General features: G+C 34.0%; 2 protein-coding genes and 1 pseudogene across 2 annotated transcripts; all 3 read right to left on the reverse strand.

Annotated features, from left to right (window-relative positions):
* Positions 1 to 2921: 2921 nt before the first annotated feature.
* LOC129903486 (MFP1 attachment factor 1) lies at positions 2922 to 6678 on the reverse strand. The gene is made up of 2 exons (XM_055979052.1): positions 6097 to 6678; positions 2922 to 3201 (listed from the first exon to the last, which is right to left on the reverse strand). Exon 1 carries the CDS (start codon positions 6566 to 6568, stop codon positions 6110 to 6112), a length of 459 nt encoding a protein of 152 aa, XP_055835027.1. The 5' UTR covers positions 6569 to 6678; the 3' UTR covers positions 2922 to 3201; positions 6097 to 6109.
* A 2306-nt stretch (positions 6679 to 8984) lies between these two features.
* LOC129903456 (cytochrome P450 81C13-like) lies at positions 8985 to 11352 on the reverse strand (annotated as a pseudogene).
* A 3384-nt stretch (positions 11353 to 14736) lies between these two features.
* On the reverse strand, positions 14737 to 24697 carry LOC129904727 (cytochrome P450 81C13-like). The gene is made up of 3 exons (XM_055980312.1): positions 23324 to 24697; positions 16151 to 16371; positions 14737 to 15374 (listed from the first exon to the last, which is right to left on the reverse strand). Exons 1-3 carry the CDS (start codon positions 24030 to 24032, stop codon positions 14763 to 14765), a joined length of 1542 nt encoding a protein of 513 aa, XP_055836287.1. The 5' UTR covers positions 24033 to 24697; the 3' UTR covers positions 14737 to 14762.
* Between the last annotated feature and the right edge of the window lie 59 nt (positions 24698 to 24756).

Below are 24756 nucleotides of genomic sequence, written 5' to 3' on the forward strand. Positions count from 1 at the left end.
CTAACATTGAATTGATTAAAATTTTAAAGTTATGGGTTCATATATCTCTACTACTATTTAAATTTTATTTTACACATTAAAAATAATGAATTTAGATAAATTCAGTACCATGTAAGTTAAGATATGAGGACAGCGCTTGCATTCCGATTATGAAGTCCGCCAATTAATCCGGTAGCTTTAGTGTATATCTTACATTTGTGTTAAAATTCACTTGGTAGGCGTATATATAATTTATCAAGAATTCAATTATTTCATTTTTTAAATGAAAAACTCATAAATTTAAAATTCTATATCCGTCTGCACAAAAAACCTGAGAACAAAATTTAAAAATGGTTCACACCAATATATATATATTCAGCAAGACGGACACATCTTACCAAATTTTTGTTGGTCCAAGATGCCACATTAATAGAGATCTAGGGTCGAATCAAGTAGTATAACTTTTACCACTGTCTTGGCATGCATATAAGTATACATGTAGTTACTTAAACATTAAGTTCAGTTGAGCCGTCGATTATGTATAACAAATAGCTCAATTCAAATCTGCTTAGACTTGATCAAGGAATATAAGACATACTTCAATTTTTATTTTATTTTTTTCGAATTTCAATTTTAAATATTTATTTTGTTTAAAAAATTTCAATCAAATCATGTCCAAACGCTTAGCAATTGACTTTTATGGTATTCTTGAAGGACGACATGTAGTGCAACTTGAAACTAAAGCGATCCCCTCGTGTGTAGCATTAAGGTACATATTACAAAATATTCAGCGACTTACGGCGATGTAAGTCAAAAGTTAGATTTTACGTAGTTGGTACTGATTACTTTTCCACCTGCTAAAGCTGACTGATAACATGTTCATAAAGGGAACAAATTAAATAAATTTCTATATGCATAGCATATATAATTAACGTGCTATATATTATAGAATAGGAACAACTTAAAATTGTTGCTTCATTATGGTTTTTATATAGGGTTGATTTATCATCGGATACTCAGTTAATTAATAGTTATCATCTTAAAAAATATTGAAATCTAGATTAAAAATATTTTTTTTCAGATAATAATTATTACTTTTAGTTGAGTAATCATCGATCAAACCGGGTTGGTTCGGATGTTTTGCAAATCAAACCAAACCATTTATGTCGGGTTATTAAATTTATAAACCAAACCAAACCAATAAAAATCGAATTTTTCGATATCAATTTTTCTCGGGTTTTTTAAATTGGTTCGGATTTTTTACAAACCAAACCAAATCATTTGTAGTCGAATAGGGTTTTCTAATTACATAACATATTTTGGGCTTCCGGTGTTCATTTCCTTCTGGATTTTTTTTGTATATTATTTAGATGAGTTTCTCAAGTCCAAATCTAAATGTAAGAAAGAAAACCAAAATTATGAAAAATTTTAAGAAAATATTTATAAATTACATTTTAATAAATATTTTTATGTATAACATAATTTAAAAATAATATATTTATAATCGGGTCGGTTTGAGTTCGGTTTGACTTTTTTTAGTTAAAACAAAACTACCCTATAATGGTCGGATTTTTTTTCAAATACCAAACCAAACCAAATCAAACCAAACCACTAGTCGAGTTTTTTTTCCGATTTGATTCGATTTATCGATTTGATGCGGTTTATCGGTTTGACTTATCCAACCCTAACTATTCCAATAAGTCCAGCTAATGTTTGTACTTCACATGCTTTTACATGGGAATTTTTCTGGACCCAACAGGATGTACTATGTAGTATTGACTATTGAAAACTCTATTTCTCTTCTTCTCTATCCTATACCACAGATCCAATTTGACTAGAATGTAATTAAGCTTACTTTGGGCTAATACAGACAATTCTCTATAACAATATAATTTATTTCGATCTATTTTTTGATGTTGTAGCAAAGTGTTGTTATAAAAATCATGTAATATATCATAATATGAAAAATTGATTTCACAGAAAACATAATTGTTATTGTTAAATGTTGTTATAAAATATAATGGTCGTAAAGAAGTCTGATTAGTGCCTTCAAACCTTCATAATTAACTAATTGAACACCCCGTATTGAAAAATTGCCTTAATTAATCTTACTTAATAATACATAAAGTTTGAATTCAGTTTGTTTTACATTTGGATACATTTGTAAGTTTGTTAAGTTTGTTACTACTCCATAACCATAAACTCCAGGAGTTAATTCCGTTGGCATAATAATAAAGCTGCACGTGTGAAGCAGTTAATATCATATGAATGTAGACTGATTATTTTCTTTTTTGCAATTTTGAACACCCCATTTTCAAACATGCACGTTGCAGTCTTGCAGAATCTAAAATATTCTTCGACTTAAGGCGGTGCAAGTCAAAAGTTAGATTTTATGTGGTTGTGCTCATAGCTTTTCCACCTGCTAAAGCCGACTTAAATGGAACAAATATGTATAGGATATAAAATGCTACAATTTCATGCTGTAGAATAGGAAATGGAAAAAGTTTGTACCTTCATGGTCTTAGCCTACGGTTCCAAAAAGTCAAGCTAATGTTTCCTACATCATGCTTTTACAAGAGAATTTTTCTGGTTCAACAAGGTGTAATTTTTAAAACTACTATTACACTCTACTTGGTTGCTAATTCTTATGACTATACCATGCTTCTTAAAATTGGGCTTACTTATTGGAAAACTTAGGTATTAGTCAAGGGTATCAAAAGCAACCTCTCTATCTCATCTCATAAAGATAACGTCAACATGCATAACCATCCCTAAACCCACAAAAATATACTGGTATGTCATTATCGTTGTGTCATTGCCATTCAAAGATTTGAGTGACTAGTTAAGCAAATGTCAAATGGATTTTTGACTAATGGGTCCTTGGTTGCAGCATTTTGCTTTGAAATGCTAGCCTTGAAATTAGAATTTCAAAGATGACAGCATACAAGCCAACAACTTAATTGAACCTTTCAACATTCCGCATGGAGAAATCATAGTACTACATACATGCCATAAAGTCTGGTTTTTTTTTTCATCCTGGACAGATTGTAAGTTTGAAACTATTCCATATTCATAAACTCTTAAAGAGTTAATTCTATTCATCTACGAGTCAATGATTGAAGACATTGACTATCAGAGGCTACACCCGCTTTGCATCCTACAGCCAACTCGAAAGGCAGAAGATTTGATGATGAGGATGGAATTTTTCTGAAGATGCTTAGCCTGAAAAAATAAACATGTATTGGTTAAAAAGACAATTTGTGAAACAGTTCTCTCTTTCAACGTTGGAATTCCAAAAAAGATGTGATTTGTCTTGAAAATCTAGTATACATGCCTTCCAATTGAACGACAAATCACCACCTTTTGTATCTACTTCAATATATGAAAAACTATAGCCATCATTTGCACAAGCAACAACATACCCTATGATATGCCACATGTGGGGTCTAGGAGGATAAGTTGTTGTCATGAGGTAAAAAAAGGTTCCGCATTTAATGTAAGTAAAAACATCTCACAAATAATAACCACGAAGTAGTAAACATGGTAATCTTTTCCACTTTCCTTTCATGCCTATTCTATGTAATTTGAGATCTCTCGTAATTGGGAGGGCAAGATTCTCGTGATAAAAGGAAAACTCTGAAATCAAGACACCCTTAAGTAAAGAGAAAACATAAAAGGAGGTAAAATGATGCCCTCCCACGCTGCTATAGTTAAAAAAAAAAAAACTCATACACCCCCTTCTCTGGTGCTTAACTAAGAAAGGAGACTCTTCTTTGCCAGGCCAGATTCTTCTCCTTTATCCCTTGTCTTGCTTTTTTGCTCGACGACTCTCTGTTCTTAAGTAAGGGTTCCCTCTTGAAAAAAAAAAGAATAACTCTAAAAGCATAACAAGTTATTCAGCACAAGTCAAACATGCCAATCCTAACACTGGGCAATTACCACCTTCCAAATGTTGCTTTCAGCATGTCCAAATTCGTTTACCACCTTAGCCCTAGATAAAATGAGCTACCGTGTTGCAGAGCGTGGGATTAATATCCACATTTGCAATATTAGCAATAATTGATTATGTCAAAATTTTGAGCTCGCCCAATAGACCAATACCAATCAGAAAATCAACTTCTCTTAATCCCCAAGCTCATCCCATTCTCCCTAAGTTTCTTCTTTCATCCAAACTCACTAAAGTTCATCTAGAGCCCGTTTGGATGGGCTTAAAAAAATAACTTTTATGTATGAAGTGCTTTTAAAACTTTGAAGTGCTGAAAGTTATTTTTATAAATAAGCAGTTGAGTGTTTGGATAAAAGTGCTTATATTGAAAATAAGTGTTTCAATTTTAGGGTTAAAAGAATAAAAAGGGTAGTTTGAGAATTTAGTTAAAATATAAAGGATATAAAAGTAATTTCCATGGTCAAACAAAATGGCTTTAAGCACTTAGAAAAAAAAAGTTAGAAATCCTAACTTTTCATTTTTGACTGAATTTAAGAACTTTATGGCCTAAAGTTTGCATTAGGCAAACACGTCCAAAAGCTAAAAAGGGGCTTATAAGTTGGTTTGACCAACTTAAAACCCATCCAAACGGGCTCCTAGTTTGAGAATACAGAGTATTCAATAAAAAATCCATAGCAGGCTATGTGTACCATCCATGTCATATTAATCGGTTAGTTCCCAAGTTCATCAGATTCACCCTAATGTGCGTTAAGTTAAAGAATAGACCACATTGTATTCACATTTAGCACATAAATGAAGGTAAGCAAACAAGGAGATATCATCCTCTATCAATCAGAACTGTGTGGTATGTGATAGTAGTATATATAAACACCAAAGATCTTGGCAAAAATACAATCAAACACAGCAGTGACTACTCACTTCCTGGTAATTAAACAAAGTTCGGACTTACGGAAAACAACCACTGTCTTTCATTCTTGTAGGCAGGACTCTTAACAAGTTCCATGAACTGAGCTTAACCTTTCTATTGCACTAACTAGACTAATATCAAGCCTCATTATGAAAAACTTGAAAACCAGTACAGTGTTTCTTACTCTAATCCTAGATGAAAAGATAAATAAGCTTCGATAAGAAGGATTCGCACTAACCCTAATGCTCTCACAAGTAACTCCCTGTTTATCACATTCTCCAGAACATGCATGGAGTTCATAAATAAGTATAGATTGCGCTCAATACGAATTCAGAATAGAAATACTCTTCACCTTATTAATGCACCTAAACATATACCAGAATATAGGGAAACAAACAAAACACAGCAGCCTCATTAAAGGAAACATGCATGTCTAAGCTCCAATACTGTAGTTATAAAGTAAATAATAAATAGAAAACTATTGAAAACTCACTTTCTATAATCAAAACAGCAGAACTCTCCCTGCAAATTTGTCTTATCTTCTTAAAAATCTATTGTTTGAGAGGACATCTAGTGACTTCTTTAGATGACTCTGTCCTCCCTGCTCATCTATTTACTTTTCACTACTCTTTAGGAATTTCTCTTGTTCCTAGATCTTGAAACCACATTAACAACAATTACTCATATCATTTCTTAATAGATCTACGATAGAAAGATCTGTATATGGACTTCATATCTAGTTATAGAAGGAACTTTGTTGCAACAATAAAAGCTCCACACTACATTGTTATCTAACAATGTTACCTGAGTGAATGAAAGTTCACTCTTGAAAAGCTCCAGCTCTCTCTTTTAGTTGTAACCTCTACATATGTTCCCTATCATACCTCATAGACTTAACATCTCTTAATCAGTGGTAATCAATCTATATACATTTATTCTTGCATAATCTTCACGTCACACCGAAAGTTCATTCAGTACATAATAACAAGCATCCACCAGTTCCATCCGAATCATAAAACAAATACATTCAATAGTATGCAGATCAATAGGCATTAAAAGGAAACATAAATAAAGTAATACCAAAATCCCAACTTTATCCATCAACCACCTTCAAATAGCAGCAATTTCATGATATCTAACACAACATTTAAACACCTAAAAGATCCATAGACTGCATATAGCTGATGTCTGAGTTAATAAAAAACCCTAGATAATTTCTCATTGCAGAAGCAAACATTTAACAAAACAGAAATAACTAAATGACCTCAGTGCACTCTTCAGGGCTCGGTTTCAACGGATGAGACTTCCCCAGTGATACCAGAAGCAGAGGAGGGTTCGGAAGCATCAGCCGGCAACTCCGACGGTTTGCTCTCACTCTCCGAATCAGCAGCAGGAGCAGATCTGGACTTAACAGTGTCAATCATGCGCTTGCTGATCTCCTTTGAGTAAACCTGAAGTATCTCGATGCCGTCATCGGTATCGGTGGCCGTAGATCCAGCAGCAGCAAAGGCCTCCTCCTCAATCCGCCTTGCGGCATCAGAAGCCTCGTCCTGAGGGAGAGTTCCGTAACGCTTTGAGAGTATGGAAGGTGTTGATAGAGACTCGATGAGGCGATTAATGACGGCGTCACGAGTGCGTTGAGTCGGTGGCCAAATGCTGAAGGAAATGTTCAGGGGTTTGTTTTGAGTCTCATGAGAAACGGTTTCTTGGGACTGAGCTGAATCGATTTCCGCCATTGATGGTGGTGCTGCGGTGGAGTAGAGATTGGGGTTAGGGTTATTCTGAAACTTGCCGTCGTTGCTTATTGAAAAATGGGAATTTGGGTAAATGGAAAAAAGGAAAGAGATATAAATAAGGGGACATTAAAGACGAAATTAATTGAGTTACTATTTTGGGAAAAAAGAGGCAGATCCCCACTGCTGTAATTTTGGGGAAATTAAAATTTAAAATTTTTCAATATAAATTTTGATTTAAAATTTTATATTTATAAAAAAAGGCTCATGCATAAATAGATTGTTCGTACCATGTAAAATAATTTTATTAAAAAATAATTAGTTACTATTATTACTAATCTATTCAACATTTTTTTTGTAAAATTATATATATTTTAAAATTTGTAATAACATATTCAAAAATATTATTTATAAAAGGAAAAAAATGATATATTATTTATTAGCTCGGCACGCGGTGATGAACTACGATTTGCTCATGTATCAAAGTTCGAAAAGTTTTAAATGGTTGTCACAATGTTTCATATTTTTTTTAAAAAATAACACAACTGAAAAAAATCTAAATTGTATATTCAAATTAAATTTCAACTTCAAATCATTATTTGAAATCATATCTAGGCATAGGCCGTTACTATTGTTGTTTTCCCCAAAAATTATTTTCGTATATAAAATTGGGATAATTATATTAGATGGCCATTTGGTCATTTTAATTACCAAAAAATAGTTATTCGGTGTATATTTAATATATCATAATATATATTTAGTGTATAACTCATATATAAGTAATTTATATTATATAGTCAGTATATACTTTCTATGACTTTTGACAAGCTATATTGTATAATCACTGTCAGAAGCGGACCCACGTGTAGTTGAGGGGTTCATCCGAACCCCCTTCGTTAAAAAATTACCCTAAGCATAAGCCAAGCCAAAGGACTAGCTCAGTGGCAAATGAGGTTCAATATTTCGCCTTAGCTTGTCTCAGCTCGCGGGTTCAAATTCGAATAAGCACATTTTTTTTCTGATTAGCGTGTTTAATTTTTTTTGAACCCCCTTCATAAAATTTCTGGGTCCGCCACTGGTCACTGTATATTTTCTATGATTTTGACTAATTTTTATGTAAATAAAACATTACTATATTTGTTGTAAACTAATTAGTTTAATGTATATATTTGAAATTGTCCTTATAAAATTTCAACAATAGTTTTTGGAGAAAATTCAACTTTGAAGCTTTAATAGGTTACGTGGACTTCAAACTTACTCTATTCATTTCAATCAATGTGATGTTGTTTGACTTAATACGAAAATTTGAAGAAAAAAAAAGGAAATGTCTTTTAGAATTGTGGTCTAAAAATATTATTTTGCGCAAATATTACAAACATAATAGATATATACAATTGCAACTTGAAATTTATAAGAATTTTTCAGTTTGAATATCTACAAGTGAAGTTTCATAAATGAAGAAGCAAGGTCTCTTCTTCTTTTTAAAGTTGTAGGTATTTTTGTCCAAGAATTCAAAGAGTGGGAATTTGTCAACTATATTTTAAAGTTTATATATTAATATAACTGCAACTATCTATTAGTTTACAAGTTGAATAAATTGCGCTGATGATCAATTGATCACACACATCATTCTGTAAGATCAATACACACAAACTAGAAATCTGAAAGTTCTGCTACAAAAAACTCTACGACGTTCATCTACAAGATCTTGCATAAATCTATCAAGCTTTTTCATCAAAGTGGCAAACTTTTTCTCTAAGAATGGTGTAATTGTAGCTTATAAGGTGTTTAGCTGCAATGCTAAATGGACGATTTGCAAAAGTGATGTCGTTGTTGGTAGAACATTATTATGTCTTTGAGTATGAACTTAATAGGCATCAGTCTCACACTATTATGCCTTTTCCTTTAGGGATATCAAAAATCCAACTTAACTTTAGCATTTGTTTATGATGTTTTACATGAATGCGATCGTCCTCATGAGCAATTAGCTTGGATTGATCAACATTAACATCAGTTTAATCTTGTATTTGAAGATGTGATGTTGAATTTTCAGGCTGGTGATCCTATAATCAACGCGGATGTTTCTGTTACTGCAAAGTTTAATGTCTACACAAAGACAAATTTATCAGTGACTCTCAAAACTCCCTTCATTATGACCAGAAGATTCATGTCTCAAAGGTCAGAAAAAAGTAGAAGATGATGCTTGAAACTTTAAGAATCCCCATTCTATGCGGAAGTCAAAAGGACCCGGGCAGAGCATTTCCAGGGCTTTTTAAAACTAAAGCACCAAGCCCAATTGGAAATGCACCATCGCCGAGAGTTAGTTGAGTTATGAAAATTACCTGTATAATCATTTGTATGATATGCTTTGTTTCGAAATCAAGTTGCAACATCAACATATCTAATAATGTTTTGCTGGGATAGATGAAGAGACTTCACTTGTAAGGATAGGTGATAAAAAAATTACATTTCATTTATACATCTTGTTTCAAATCTGGGAGAGAAGCCGCACGATGTTTGAACGTGGAGTGAGATAGCCTCCAAAGACTTAATTTTCTGATTGGTGATTCTAGAATTGTAGCTTGCCTCCAAGTTTTCCTCTCCCACACTTTGCCAATCAAAGAATTGAATAAGTGCACCAAGCGCCAACGAAATAGTGTGCATGCCCATGGCAGCTCCAGGACATGATCTTCTTCCCATTCCAAATGGTACAAATTTATGGTTGAACCCATCTTTTTCCCCTTCCATTGCCTCAAATCTCTCTGGTTTGAACTTGTTAGACTCCTTCCATACTTCTGGATCCCTCTGAATGGCCCAAGCGTTAACCAGTAGGATCGTATGTTTTGGTACATCGTAGCCACCAACTACAATCTTCAGATGAGTAGTGAGGCAACAGAAGTGGTACTGGAGGGTATAATCTCAGCGTCTCTTGATAACACTATGCAAATAAGGAAGATTGTTGAGATCAGATTCGTTTAGCAAATGCTCCTTCCCCACTTGGCTATCAATCTCAGCCCTCAGCTTAAGCAATGCCTCAGGGTGAGCTAAAAGAAGTCGCATTGCCCATTGGATGGATGTTGACGAGGTATCTGTTCCAGCAACAAATATGACCTGTAGTACAATTCAAGCAGCTAGCTTTCTAAGTCAAATGAAGCAGAAAAGATAAGATGGGGATACTATTTAACTGACACAATCTTGATTTTGTTCTTTTATCAGATAGCTTTGGTTCTAAATAAGTTAACAAACTGTAAAGAATATGTACATAGAGATGAAAGAGTTAATCGTCAAAATACATCTGATCTATTCTTTTCCGCAATTCATACTGCAACTATCAACTTTTCCTTTTTTTTACCTGAACTATCATCATATATAATATTAAAACACTCCTGGACTATCAATATCACCATCAGTTATTCCCTTTTCCTACCTGAACTATCATCATCTAATCTACTCAATTAGGTGTGCTTTAATATACAGCTGGTGATAGTTTAGATACAGTTGGTGATAGTTTAGGTAGAAAAATGGAACAGTTGGTGATAGTTCAGATAGGCAAAGGAAACAATTGATAATTAGGGTGTGAAACTAGAGAAAAAAGTGATAATTAAGATGTGTTTTTGACCATTGTCTCTAAGATGAAATAAGTTGTAGAAATATAAGGGAAGTGTAACAGGATACCAACCAGCATAATACTTTTGATTACATCTTCTGTGTAGAATTCAGGCTCAGATTCTTGAAGAGACAACAGAGTTCCAATTAGTGTGTTCTTTTTCTCCTTGTTTCCAACACTAACTTTCTCCTGTCTAAATTCCTCCACCAAATTGTTCAAGAATTCATTTCTCTGTTTATGCACTAAAGTCATTTTCTTTTCCATCCCCTTATAACCAATCCACCTCAATACTGGCAAGAAGTCACACATATTCAAGATTGGTATATCTACAAAGAAAATCCCCTTTAATTTTTCAATCATCGCTATCCCCTTTTCCATACCAGCATCTTCCTCACTAACTAAATGTCTCCCAGCAACAATTTTGTTCGTAAGGTTGAAACTAAAAGTATAAATCCAGTTTGTCAAATCCACATTTCTGCTGCTACCATTACAAAATTTGAATAATGACCGCGTAAAAATAACAACTTCTTGATCCCGGACATTAGACGTTTTTTGTAGGCTGTTTGAAGATAAAAGCTCCATAACGGTAAACCTTCGAAGAATTCTCCATAATTGTCCATAAGGAGCCCAAAAATAGGCTGTATAGTTGAATGTTAACTGGTCTCCTCCCATCAGGGGAGGATTCACAATTTAGACTTAACGATAAATATGAGTTCAAAACATAATATTTATAAAACGTTCTAGAATTTATCACATACATATATCTATTGTATAAGTAAGAAAATGCCCTTCCTACTAGGGGCATTTGGAAGAACCAGTAGCTTTGGTCAGAAATCATAAACTCAAAATCCTAACTGCGTCTCTCTGTGTCCTACCTGCCGTGGTACGTGGTCGGTTTGCAAAAATGACATCGTTTTTGGTGAAACATTCTTCGACTGCAGATGGCAATGAGACAATAAGTACAGGCCTAGAGCCGCACCTAAGATACAAAACAGGACCATATTTTGCTGATAATAAGTGTCAACAACGGACTGTTTTTCACAAGGTAAAAATGGCCTGTAATTGGAAGTGCTAGTGGACTAGGTGGTAGATTATTTTTTCTAAGATTGAAGAAATATTTGTAAAAAATTGGAAGAAGAACAAGAAAGATTGTAAGATAGTAATAGTATTGGTTCTCCATTGTTGAATTAACAAATTAAGATTGTTTTGGAGCTGAGAATTAATGAGAGTACTAATTGTTTAATCAACTAGATTAATAGAATGAAAGGGAAATGTAAACCCCTATTGTTTGTTTATGGAGTTTTTAAAAAATCCAATGTGCTGAACTAATAATTTAGTACACTTAACTATCATAAATTAAAGACTAGACATTGGGACAACAATATTTTTATTTATTACTAGAAATAAGGAATAGTAGAAATTAGATGACAAAGTTGGATTATCTATTGATATATATTGAGTTAATATATATTGAGTTAATATCTCGTATGGTCACTCAATTTTGAATAGTTCACATAAAAAGTCACTCAACTTTGTTTTGAAACTTAAAAATCAGTCAAATGTTGGTATTTCACTTAAAAAGTCACTCGGCCAATGTAAATGATTTTTTAATTAAATTTTATTGAAATACAATATTTGTTGAGTGACTTTCTATTTTCTAAGTGAACTACTCTATATTAAATGACTTTCTAAATGAATTATTCAAAGATGAGTGACCATTTGAGATATTGTTTCAATATGTATATCAGACCACACCATAATGGACAAGATGAATTTCAACTTGTCTGTATATTGCATTATTTTCCACTCGTGGAATCCCACTGAATATGTTGTTGTTATGGTGTGTATTGCACCATTCTCCATTATTTGAATTGATAGTTTTAATGGAAAATAAGAAACAAGCAATTGGTTTAGCAATAAATTGTATTAGGACATATCATGTGTTTTTTCTTTTCATTGTTAAAAAGAGAGGCGGTACTAAGTGCACGAGAGGTTTATTTGAATTCACTTTGTCAGAAATTATATTCTAAGATAAAAGTTAAAATAAAATTATTAAAATTATTTTCATTCCTATATAATAGATACTAAATATTTTTGTCTATTTTGTGTGTTTAATTCTTTAAACTTCCAATCCTCTTAAGTAGAACTATTTCTCAACCTCTAGTTTGACATGAACTTATGTCATTCGTCATTTGTATCGGTATTGAAACCCGACTAAATTCGAATTTGCGCATTACCTGGCTCATTTATGAGGGTGTCGCTCTCAACATGATTTTTTCCAATCTCAATGGCTCTAAGCCAGACCTCTAGTTAAGAGTAGAGGGATCTCAACCATTCCATCACAATCCATGTTGGTGTGAAATTTGAACTCTATAGTAGAGTGATATAAAGTGACACTATAATTTAGGGATAGCAAAATCAACCCAGCCCAAACCGTTTTAAGTTTGGTTGGGTATTGATCCGTCCATTCATTAGCTCAATTCATTTCAATCCATAAAAAATTAGGTTGATATGTAACCCGAATTGACTCATGAGAAATCTTTTAAAAATATTTTTTAATTTTTTTTTTCAATTTGATATGTTATATATAAGTCATAATGAGTTTTTGGCCAAAAACATCCTTAAACTATACCTCAAACTTAAATTACATCCTTAAAATATATATTTTGACAGAAAACATCCTCCAAGTATTTAAAAGTTAACAATTTTCATCCTTCAGTTAGATATTGTCAAAAAATTAAGGGATCCTACAAAAACATGTGCAATTCATATGAACAAAAAAATAATTCTGCATAATTCATTACTTGCTATAAAAAGCTTCTGAAAAAAAAGAATATTACAAATCATGGACATCATTGCTTGCTGAAACAAAAAATGTTAGGAAGATGTGAGGATACATGATCTGCTCTTCTACTCTTTTACCAACGGAAAGAAGCTGGAGCTTAATTATCTTCACCTTTTTTAAAGTCAAATTGTAGTTAGATCAATAATTTTCAGTGCAATCTGATATTAAGGTGATCAAAATTTTGAATATGTCTCGCATTCGAGTTTCATTCTCCATTATTAGAATTGAAAGTTTTCTACAAACACCGCTTAAGCAGATTCAGTTGAGAAGAAACATATTTCAACTGATAATTTTTTAATATTAAATCACATGAAAAATAAATAAAAAAATGTTAATTAAACTCAATCGTCCAAAACGTTCACGATAATATTTTTGGCGTATTTTAGAATAATAAATACAAATGAGTGACTTAATTTTTGTAGAATCTGTTACTTTTCTGAAAAATTCTAGCAGAAGGATGAAAATTGTTAAATTTAAATACTTGGAGGATGGTTTCTGCTAAGAATAATATTTTAAGGATGTAATCTAAGCTTGGAGTATAGTATAAGGATGATTTTGGCCAAAAACTCTAATCATAATAAAGAAAAAAATAATTTTATTAGATAATAAAATAGTTTGAAAGAACAAATAAAACAATTAAGCTTAGTAAAAATTAGGTTGAGTTGGGTTTTGACCCGTTATATAACTCATTCCCTAACCATTTTGACCCAAACTAATCTGGGTTGAATTGAATCTTGACTCAATTATTGTCTTAACACATTATGATCCGTCCAAATTTGATCCGACACGTTCAATTGCCACCCCTACGATAATTATCAAGCTATACAATTTTAGTATTTGCAATTCGTCCTTCTAATAAAATTCTCTTAAATGGAAGGAAACGATAACGTGAACGTTTGATTATGCTAAAAGCAATGCCAAAGAGTAATTATTCAACAATTGAACTCTCACCAAACTAAAATGACGGATAATTATGAACGGAGGATGACATATTTTCCCGAACTTCAAATTTTATATTTCAAGTTGAAATCAGAATAATTAATTAAATTTCACAGCCAAATAATTTCTTCTTCACAAATATTCGAAGTCATGAACGAAAAGCCTAAAATTCCAATCCATGCACTCCATAAATTCCATGTTACTTGAATAATTGAAAAATAGACATTGTCATGTCGTTCAAAGTCTAAAAATGAAACTCCGGGATATTTATGTGTGGAATTTAAAAGTCCAAGACAAAGATATCTTTCAAAGACAGGTGAGATTTGAAATTTCATAATGACTATTTCTCAAAGAAAATACCAAAAACTCGCCAATCGATGCGCAAATCTATAAGGATATTACAAAAAAATTACGCAAATTGGCTACAGCTTAATGGAATTTGCTATTATACAAATCTGAGAGCTCATATACAAATCTGAAAGTGAATATACAAATATCTAAATCAAATTTATATTTTTCTTTGATATTTGTATATTTCAGAATTCATATACAAATCTGTGGAGGCGCATATACTAATCTCTAAAGGTTTGTATTATATAAAGGGAATTTAGGGGTTCATATACAAATCTTTAAAGCAAATTTGTATGTGTCTATACAATCTCTTTGAAAACCCAATTTATATAATGCAGCGAGATATACAAACAGAAATTGACATATCAAATAAAACTATAGCTATGAAATGTAATTAGACAAGTCTTTGTTATTTTTGAAAGTTCCCAATAAAGTTGTACTAGCTCATATTAAACTCAAAGTTGAGAAAGGAGTGTGGCCATGGATTCTCTTGGCCTGTACAATGCCTCCAAAGGCTCAAGTTTACTTAACATCATCCCACAACTTTCATCTAAGCCCAATAATTCAGGCCCAATTCTTTCCCACTCAAAACACTGAATAAATAAGCCCAAAACCAAACCAATTAATCTCATGGCAAGTCCAGAACCAGGACAAGCCCTTCTTCCCATACCAAATGGTATAAACTTACACCCTTCAATTTCCCCTTCAAATCTCTCTGGCTTAAACTCATTTGGTTCTTCCCAAAGTTTACTATCCCTTTGAATTTCCCATACATTGACAAATAATATTGTACCTTTAGGAATATGGTAACCTTCAATTGTACAATCTTGTGATGAAAAATGTGGGACTAAAAGTGCTCCAGCAGGAAATAACCTTAATGTTTCGTTGATTATGCAACGCAAATATGGTAATTTAAGGATGTCCGGTTCCTCTAACAAACGCCCTACTCCGATAAGGCTGTCGATTTCGAGTCGTGCCTTTTTCATTTCCTCTGGATGATTTAATAACAGTGACATTGCCCACTCCATGGTTACAGCTGATGTATGTGTTCCAGCAGTGAACATTACCTTTAAAAAGACAAAAAGTTGAAAACATCATTCAAAATGTTGAAAATAACCAAAGCAAAGATCTAAGGATTTCATGAAATTTAAGCAATTAGTGTAGTTTAACTTCTTATAACATCTTATATGACGTTTTCTTAGGTTATTGACTCAAAGTTTGCTAGAAGTTTGTAAGTTTAACGTGCAGTTGATTTTTAAGTCGTGTAATAATATATGAGTTAAAATTATGTTGATTGTCTAATAAAAGCATTTATAATTGGTAATACAATAAAAATGGTAACTAATCTATGATAACATGTTAAAGATGGCAATAACATGAAAATATTTATATTGATATTGATAGTGTATATAACAATCAATATACAAAATGCTTGGCTGTGAATGCATAAAAATTAAACCATGATCAAAGATATAACTTATATTCCCTCGGTTTCAATTTACATATGTTACTTTCCCTTTTAGTGTATTTTAAAAAGACTGTTTCATTTTATATTTAGTACAATTTTGCTTTCAATATCCCATATGCAGAGGTGAATTTTATAATTTGAACTTTAAAGTTTTGGATTCACATCTACCCTTTATGTAACTTTAGTAAAATCTTTTCATGTAAATGTACACTTCATGCCCATATGACATATCTAAGACCATAAAATTCAAAAATTATTAATTTTGATATATTATTCACGTTTTACGTTTAAGATCATAATATTCAAGAATCTAACTTACTTAAACTCGTCAAATGAAGAAACAAAATGAAACGGAGGGAGTATGAACAAGCTTACCATTATGACACCCTTAATAATATCATCTGTGTAACATTCTGGCTGGTCTCTCTGCAAAGACAATAATGTGTGAATAATTGTTTTCCTATGGGCAGCCAAAGATAAATCATCAGCTCTGCTCTTTCGACATTCATCAATTAGGCCCTGAAGAAATTTATCTCTTCTCTTCTTTAACTCCACCAAATTCTTCTCCAATCCTTGAAATCCAACCCACTTAAGTACTGGAATGTAATCACAAATATTCATAATCATAGTTGGGCCGAACATGTCATCAGTCGATGGCTCGGCCCAACGTTTACCTGAGACCATTTTCGTTAACACATCGTACACTAATTTCTCAAACAGAATTTTCAGATTCACATTTTGGGTAATACCTCCTTTGTACTCCAGGATTAATTTTTTAGCCACGAATTGGACTTCTTCAGTGCGGATGGGAGAGGAATTGTTTAGGCTAAAAGTGGAAAATATTTGAATGTTAGAAATGCGACGGAGATTACGCCAATGGTCACCATAAGGTGAGAATCCAATTGTTGTGTGGTTGTAGCCAAGGTGTTTACTAGCAAGGGACTTTGGTCGATTGGCGAAAATAATGTCATTTTTCGTGAAGCATTGCTCTGCGATTGAAGCAGAGGATACGATTATCACTTGATATATACCAAAACGTAGGTACATAATTGGGCCATATTTGCAAGAAAGTGATTTGAAGGTTTGGTGGATTGGAGATTTGAGGAGATGGAGGTGTCCGATGATTGGTAGAGATGGTGGATTTGGAGGAAGATTTTTCTTTCTTGCATGTTGCAATTTTAGGATAAAAAAGATAGAGAAAATGAGGAATATAGTTGAGAATGTGAAGCCCATCTCCATATTCATGAACCAATAACTCTCACCATATGAAAACAATACTTTAACCACTGAGTTAAGTAGAGAGAATCAAATCTTCTTAAAAGCTTCACGTGGACTACTTTAGGATGACGGATGACCACCCGTAAGGGATTTATTGCACGAGGCCCCGGAAAGGCTTTATCCTACGATGATGCATGGGCTGATGACAAACTCTGCTAATTGTTTGATAGCATTAATTTCTCAAGCTAATCTTTTTGGGTTGTCGTTTATAATAAGGTCAATTAAATTGAAGCAAGCAGTGATGTCAAATGCACAATCTTATATTATAAGTCAAAAGAGTCTTAACTATGAACTAATTTAATGAATCAGCTGATTTTTAGATCTTGTAAGATATTGCTTAAGAATATGTATACACGTTAACCTCTGTATATTTTATAGTTTCAGAATTTCTGCTATTACAAGATATGTCGCTGACATGGTAGATAGAGATTTTATTGGATTTGATTGTATGAGGCTCCATTTTTCAAGGGTGTTCCACATGCAACAAATATGAAATAAAATTGTAAAAAGCCTCCAAAGATTTGATCAAATAGACATTAGAATTTGTAAAATTAGGTTTTGGGTCTATTCACACTTCAAAAACTAGATAAAAAAAGAAAATTCCCCTCTTTACTGTGTCTTTATTGACTGTGTTAATAGCCCTGGTGCAAGATTTATCCATGCTAATCTTGATTTAACTGTTTCTGATATACTTTCACCAAACGATGTGCCTTTAGTTGTCCAATCATTTTTTGATCATGATAGAGCAATTAACCATGATGGGCATGATTTATCTTTGTTAACTATTCAATTAACAGAATTAATTGATGGGGTTTTCATTGGTTGCTCAATAAATCATGTGGTAGCTGATGGTTCTTTTTTCTGGCATTTCTTTAACAGTTTTTCTGAAGTTTTCAAAGCCAATAATGGGCAGAAACAGAGCATTCCCATTTCCAAATCACCTATTTTTGACCATTGGTTCCCAGAAGGGCATAGTCCAATTATTAATCTTCCTTTTACTCACCATGATCAATTCACTGGTAGACACGAATCCCCACATATGAGGGAAAGATTTTTCCATTTCTCAGCAGAGTCTTTAAAGAAACTCAAAGCAAAAGCCAATCAAGAATGTAATACCACCAAGATTTCGTCTTTACAAGCTTTGTCAGCTCATTTGTAGAGGTGCATAACAAGGGTCCGAAAATTCCCATCTGATCAAATGACAAGTTGCAGAATGGCGATTAATAACAGAGCAAGATTGGATCCTCCATTGCCAGAAAACTATTTCGGATACAAACTGTTCGAGGAAATGCCTCAGCGGGAAAACTTCTTGAAAATAACCTTAGTTGGGCAGCTTGGGAATTGCATGAAGCTGTGGTGAATCATAAGAATAAAGAAATTCGTGAGTGGGTTGAACAAGTGGAATGTGGTGTGGTTTATCAGTTGGTGAGATTCTTTGATCCCAGTAGCATTATGGTGGCAGTGTTTGGTGAGGAAGCCCACAACTAAAGTTTAATATGATAATTAATATAAAAATAAATTGGATATGAGAATTTTATGTGGAAACCTTCTAACTGATAGAGGGGAAAAAACACGGGTAGAAGGATCTCACTATTTAAAATATAGAGTACATTGCTTTCAAATACAAGGAGAAAACAACAATTAATACTTCTCTCTTGTAAAAGGAACAACTGCTAAAGAGGACACTCAAAACTACAATATTTTTCTTGGTGTATGACTCTCTTTGTATTCTTACTCTCTCTTTTTTTGGATGATTTAAATGAGGGGAAAATACCCTCTATTTATAGAAAATAAAGACGCGTAAAAAAAATTCTACGCGTGAAAATTTTCTACGCGTTAATTTTTCCTGCCAACTTTTGGCAGTCTTTCTACGCGTTACCTTTTTTTGTTTTTCAACAAAAACAATTGTGCCTTTTGACTTTTCTTTTCAATTAAAATAGCTGTGCCTTTTTGACTTTTCTTTTCATTCTCCCACTTGAAGATTTAATTGAGAATCAATTAAGTCTTCACACCATCCTTTCTACCCAAGTACTACAATGTTACGTTTCTGCTAAGCCAATAGAAGATCAACACCATGTAAACTTGTTACTGTTGATCGGCTTCGTAAACATATCTGCTAGGTTGTCATTAGTGTGAATTTTCTGAATATCCACACTGCCTTCTTCCACCTTCTCACGAACGAAGTGATACTGAACTCGTATGTGCTTTGTCCTTGAATGAAATGCCGGATTCTTTGCAAGATGCAAAGCACTCTGACTGTCATAAAATAAAGCAACCTTCTCTTGTTTGTGCTCGAGCTCCTCCAGTAATATCTGCATCCATATTGCCTCTTTGTTAGCTTGTGTAACTGCTACATATTCTTCTTTCATCGTAGATGTAGCCACGATAGATTGCAGTTTTGAAACCCAGCTTACAGCTTCTCCAGCAAGAGTAAACACATAACCTGTGGTGGACTTGCTTTTATCAAGATCACCTGCATAATCCGAATCAACATAACCTTTAACAGTAAAGTCTGATCCTCCATAACACATTGCAATATCTGAGGTACCCTTGATATATCTGAGGATCCTCTTAACAGTATTCCAGTGCTCTTTACCAGGATTAGCCATGTATCGACTAACCACTCCCACTGCTTGTGCAATGTCAGGTCTTGTACATACCATGACGAACGTTAAACTTTCCACTGCTGATGCATACGGTACTCGAGACATCTCCATCATCTCTGCTTCATTGCTAGGACTCATACTTGAGGATAACTTGAAATTAATAGGAAGTGGGGTAGAAATTGACTTACAATCTTGCATCTTGAAGCGTCCTAAGATTTTCTTCAAGTAGTTCTTTTGAGAAAGTCAAATCTTCCTATTATTTCTGTCTTGGTGAATTTGCATCCCTAGAATCTTGTTTGCTGGTCCCAAGTCCTTCATTTTAAATTTTCTAGCCAACTGTGCCTTTAAATTTATCAGACGATCTTTGTTGGGGCCTGCTACCAACATGTCATCAACATACAACAGCAAAATAACAAAATCTTCATCACAAAATCTCTTGTAATAAACACAAGGATCTGAACTATGTCTGTTGTATCCAAGGATTATAATGAAGGAATCAAATCTATTATACCAACATCTCGACGCCTGTTTGAGACCGTATAGAGATTTGTTCAACCTGCAAACCAAGTTCTCTTTTCCCTGTTCTTTAAAATCTTCTGGTTGGAGCATATAAATTTCTTCTTCAAGCTCTCCATGAAGAAATGCAGTTTTGACATCTAACTGCTCCAAGTACAAGTCAAATGTAGCACACGTCGCCAGAACCACTCGAATTGTTGTGAATCGAACCACCGGAGAAAATATCTCATTGAAGTCTCTATCTTCTTTCTGAGCGAATCCTTTTACCATCAATCTTGCACGATACTTCTCCACTTGATCATTACTATTGCGTTTGATCTTGTAGACCCATTTGTTTCCAATGGTCTTTCTTCCTTGTGGTAATTGAACAAGATCCCATATTTTATTTTTATGAAGAGCTTCAATTTCTTCTTGCATTGCTGCCACCCACAAAGATGATTATTGACCTTTCATAGCCTCATGAAAAGTTGAACGCTCTCCATCTTCTGTTAGTAGGTAGTATGCAATATTACTCTCTATAGAATAATCTGAGTGCCAATCTGGTTCTCTTCTCTCTCTAGTTGACCGTCGAACTTCTGGAGTTTTGATCTCAACTTGCTCTTGTTTTTCGTGCTCTGGTGCTGCTTCAGAAGAAACTGAAACTTCTTCTATTTCTTCAACTTCAACTGTAGTAGTCTCTGATTTTTCTTTTGAAGTGCTACCTTCTTTTGCTTGTATCTTATTTTCAACAAACACAACATCCCTGCTGATTACCACCTTGCGGGCAGTGGGATCCCACAAGCGATACCCCTTGACTTCATCAACATACCCTAAGAAAATGCATTCCCGAGATTTTGGATCCAACTTTGATTTTTTTGGGGTGTTGTACATAACATAAGCAGGACTTTCGAATATATGTAAGCGGGAATAATCAGCTGGTTTTCCTGTCCACATCTCCATTGGCGTTTTTAGATTAATTGCGATTGATGGTGACCGATTGATCACATAATAGGCGGTTTTAATTGCTTTTGCCCAAAATAGTTTTTCCAACTCTGCAGTTGTCAGCATAGATCTTGTTCGTTCCAATAAGGTTTTGTTCATCTGCTCTGCTACTCCATTTTATTGTGAAATATATGCCATCGTGAACTGCCGTTTAATACCTTCTTTTTCACAGAAGTTATCAAATTTAACACCAATGTATTCTCCTCTATTATCTGTCCTCAAACACTTGATCTTTTTCTCAGATTCAAGTTCCACCCGCGCTTTGAACTCTTTAAAAACTAAGAAAACATCTGTCTTTCTCTTGATTGGATACACCCAACTTCTCCTAGAGTAATTGTCGATGAATGACATGAAATATTTCGCTCCTCCTAGGGACTTCATCATGCTTGCCAGACATTAGAGTGGACCAGATCTAATATTTCCTTGTTTTTAGCTTACTCGTAACACAATGCTCACAAAAGGATAGTGAAACCTTTTTGAGCCCCGAAAGAAGCTTTTGCTCAGCAAGAATCTTCAAACCTCGTTCCGATATATGGCCAAGTTTACGATGCCATATCATCGTTGATTCTTCAAATGAACTTGCTAACGCGGTTGATGCTTTTCTTTCTTGATGTGTTTCACCTTTAAGCACATATAGGTTTGCAGCAAGTTTTTCCGCTTTCATCACTACAAGCGCTCCTTTGGATATTTTCATGACTCTACCATGAGTCTTATATGAACATCCATTATCATCTAATTATCCCAAAGATAATAGATTTTTCCTCAAGTCTTTTGAATGTCGTACCTCCTGGATGATGCATATAGTTTCATCATACATTTTTATTTTAATGGACCCAATACCAATAACATCCAAAACATGATCGTCTCCCATGAACACAGACCCTTCTGAAATAGGATTATATTGATAGAACCATTCTCTCCGGGAAGTCATGTGCCATGTTGCTTCTGTGTCCATGATCCAGACATCAGTGAAATATTTTCTGCCTTCATTATTTGATATTGCTTCACTACATAAGATATCACCATCATCCAGGTACATACAATATTCCCTTGAGCATTTGATGGCTCAGGGTGTTCACTCTTCTTTTTGAACAGACAATCTTTCTTGAAGTGCCCTTTCTTGCCACAGTTGTAGCACTTGATATTCTTCTTACTTCTTGATTGAGATCTACCATGATTGTGACTCCTAATGGGGCCACGTTTCATTGGTCTTCCTCTCACCATCATCAAAGCTTCAACTTGCTGTGAACTTGCTTGTCTGTCTTCCTTATTTTTGCGCCGATTTTCTTTTTCCAAGACAGCGGCTGCAATTTCATCGAAAACTAGATTGTCTGTATTGTTCGTCAGGTTGATGATGAGTTGATCATATGAGTCAGGCAGACTTTGAAGTAGAAGCTCCGCACATTCAGTCCCCTCTATTTTGCAACCCATTGTTATAAGTTGGGAAAATAGAGTATTCAAAGTATTGATGTGTTCAGTAACCGACATGAACTCTGCCATTCGAAGAGTATATAATCTTCTTTTTAAAAAGATTTTATTATGCAAAGACTTGGCCTCATACAGTCCCGTAAGAGTATCTCATATTTCATTCGCCGTCCGTTTTTCAGCCACACTAGACAACACTTGATCAACTAGTGCTAAGTGTAGATCAACAACTGTGTTGCTGTCTATGTCATTCCACTTGCTGTCATTAGTAAAATCTGTGGGTCTGCCTTCAATTGCAGCTGAGCAATTGTCCTTTCTCAATATCATTTTTATTTTCATTTTCCACAATGAGAAATTAGTTCCATTGAATTTTTCAACGTCAAACTTTATTGTACTCGATATTATTATTTACTTCACACCCTTCTAGATTATTTCTGAATACTTTTGCGAACAATCGTTACAAACTATACTATCACCGAAATTTACTATTCACGTGAATAGTACTATTTACCGAATTTTACTATTCACAAAATTTACTATTCACGAATAGTACCTTCGCATAAAACAGACAGAATAACCGAGGGCTCTGATACCACTGTTGGGGAGAGGAAGCACCACAACTAAAATTTAATATGACAATTAATATAAAAATAAATTGAACACGAGAATTTTACGTAAAAACCCCTCTAATTGATAGAGAGGAAAAACCATGGGGTAGAAGGATCTCACTATTTAAAACCACCAAACCATTTCAACACTGGCAAGAAATCACACACGTTCAAAACCACCAACGTTGCGAAGAAAAATCCTTTTATCTCTTCAATGATCTGTTTACCTTTCTCTGTTCCTATCTCTTCCTCAATTACGCAAGGTTTCCCAGTACCACTTCTCATCATAACATTAAACGCAAAAGTAAAAACCCAATTACTCAAGTTAATCTTCGCACCACTACTACCATTCTTATTACAACTAGCTTTAAACAAACCGCGAATAAGAATTCTAATTTCTTCACTCCTCAATGCAGAAGACTTTTGAAGGCTATTAGAAGAAAAGATCTCAATTACCATTAGACGGCGAAGCGCCCTCCAGAGATAGCCATAGGAAGCCCAAATAACGGTCTTATAATTGAAGGAAAACTTATCTCCAGTCATAGTCTGAGGACGATTTGCAAATACGATATCGTTTTTTGTGAAGCATTCCTCCACGGCGGATGGAGAAGACACAACAAGCAAATTTCGACAGCCTAACCGGAGATACAGAACCGGTCCATATTTAGTTGATAATGAGGTTAATGTCTGGTGAAATGAATTTTTGATAAGGTAAAGATGGCCAATTATTGGAAGTGAAAGAGGACTAGGTGGTAAATGTTTTCTTGGATAAAGAAAATGTTTCATTAAAAAGATGGTAACAAAAAATACCAAGGTAGTAGCTAAGTAGTAGAGATTCTCCATGGCCGAAAAGTTGGAATAAACAGAGAATTGTAGAGTTCAGAACTCAGGGCAGTGTAGTTCTAAAAAACAGATGTGCGTTTTATACATATCAGTTCCGAGTGTGTAGAGGCTAAATTTCGTAAGCAATGATCCTATAGCTGACGCATTTAAGTGATTGACAGATTCAAGTATAACAAATGTCTACGTTTCTATAACATCACAGTAATAATTCAAGGGGCAGTTATATAAAGAAGAAAACAACCAAGGAAAGATTAAAGCAAAGAAAAGGTGCGTGGGGACCACAAGCCGGATGAGAGGTAAATCCAAAATTTGAAGGTCACCGTGCCATCGTTATTCTAACATAGAGGCTAGTGAAATTAGCTCAAAAAATAGGTGGTCTAGTCCTATATCCTTCATGTTTATCTGGAATCACGAAGGGAGTGAGAACATATTCCAACGGACACACTTTCAAGAAAAAGGAAAGCCAACTTACACCTTCTTAAAGCGTCTTTGCAATGAGGATTGAGGAATAGTGCCATGTCGGACTGATGACTAATGGCATTAGCACTGACGAAATACAAGTATACATACACAAAAAAGAAATTGGAATTTAAAAGGTGCACATTGTAAAATTACTGTATTTGTGTGTATAACATGCTGAGAAGATGAAGGAGATGAAGAACAAAAGAGGGAGAAAAGAATTTCTTGTATTAGAAGTAATCTAATGCAGTGTGAGCTGCTTATA

Source organism: Solanum dulcamara, chromosome 9 (assembly GCF_947179165.1).
Source record: "Solanum dulcamara chromosome 9, daSolDulc1.2, whole genome shotgun sequence".
In the NCBI taxonomy this organism is placed as follows: Eukaryota; Viridiplantae; Streptophyta; class Magnoliopsida; order Solanales; family Solanaceae; genus Solanum; species Solanum dulcamara.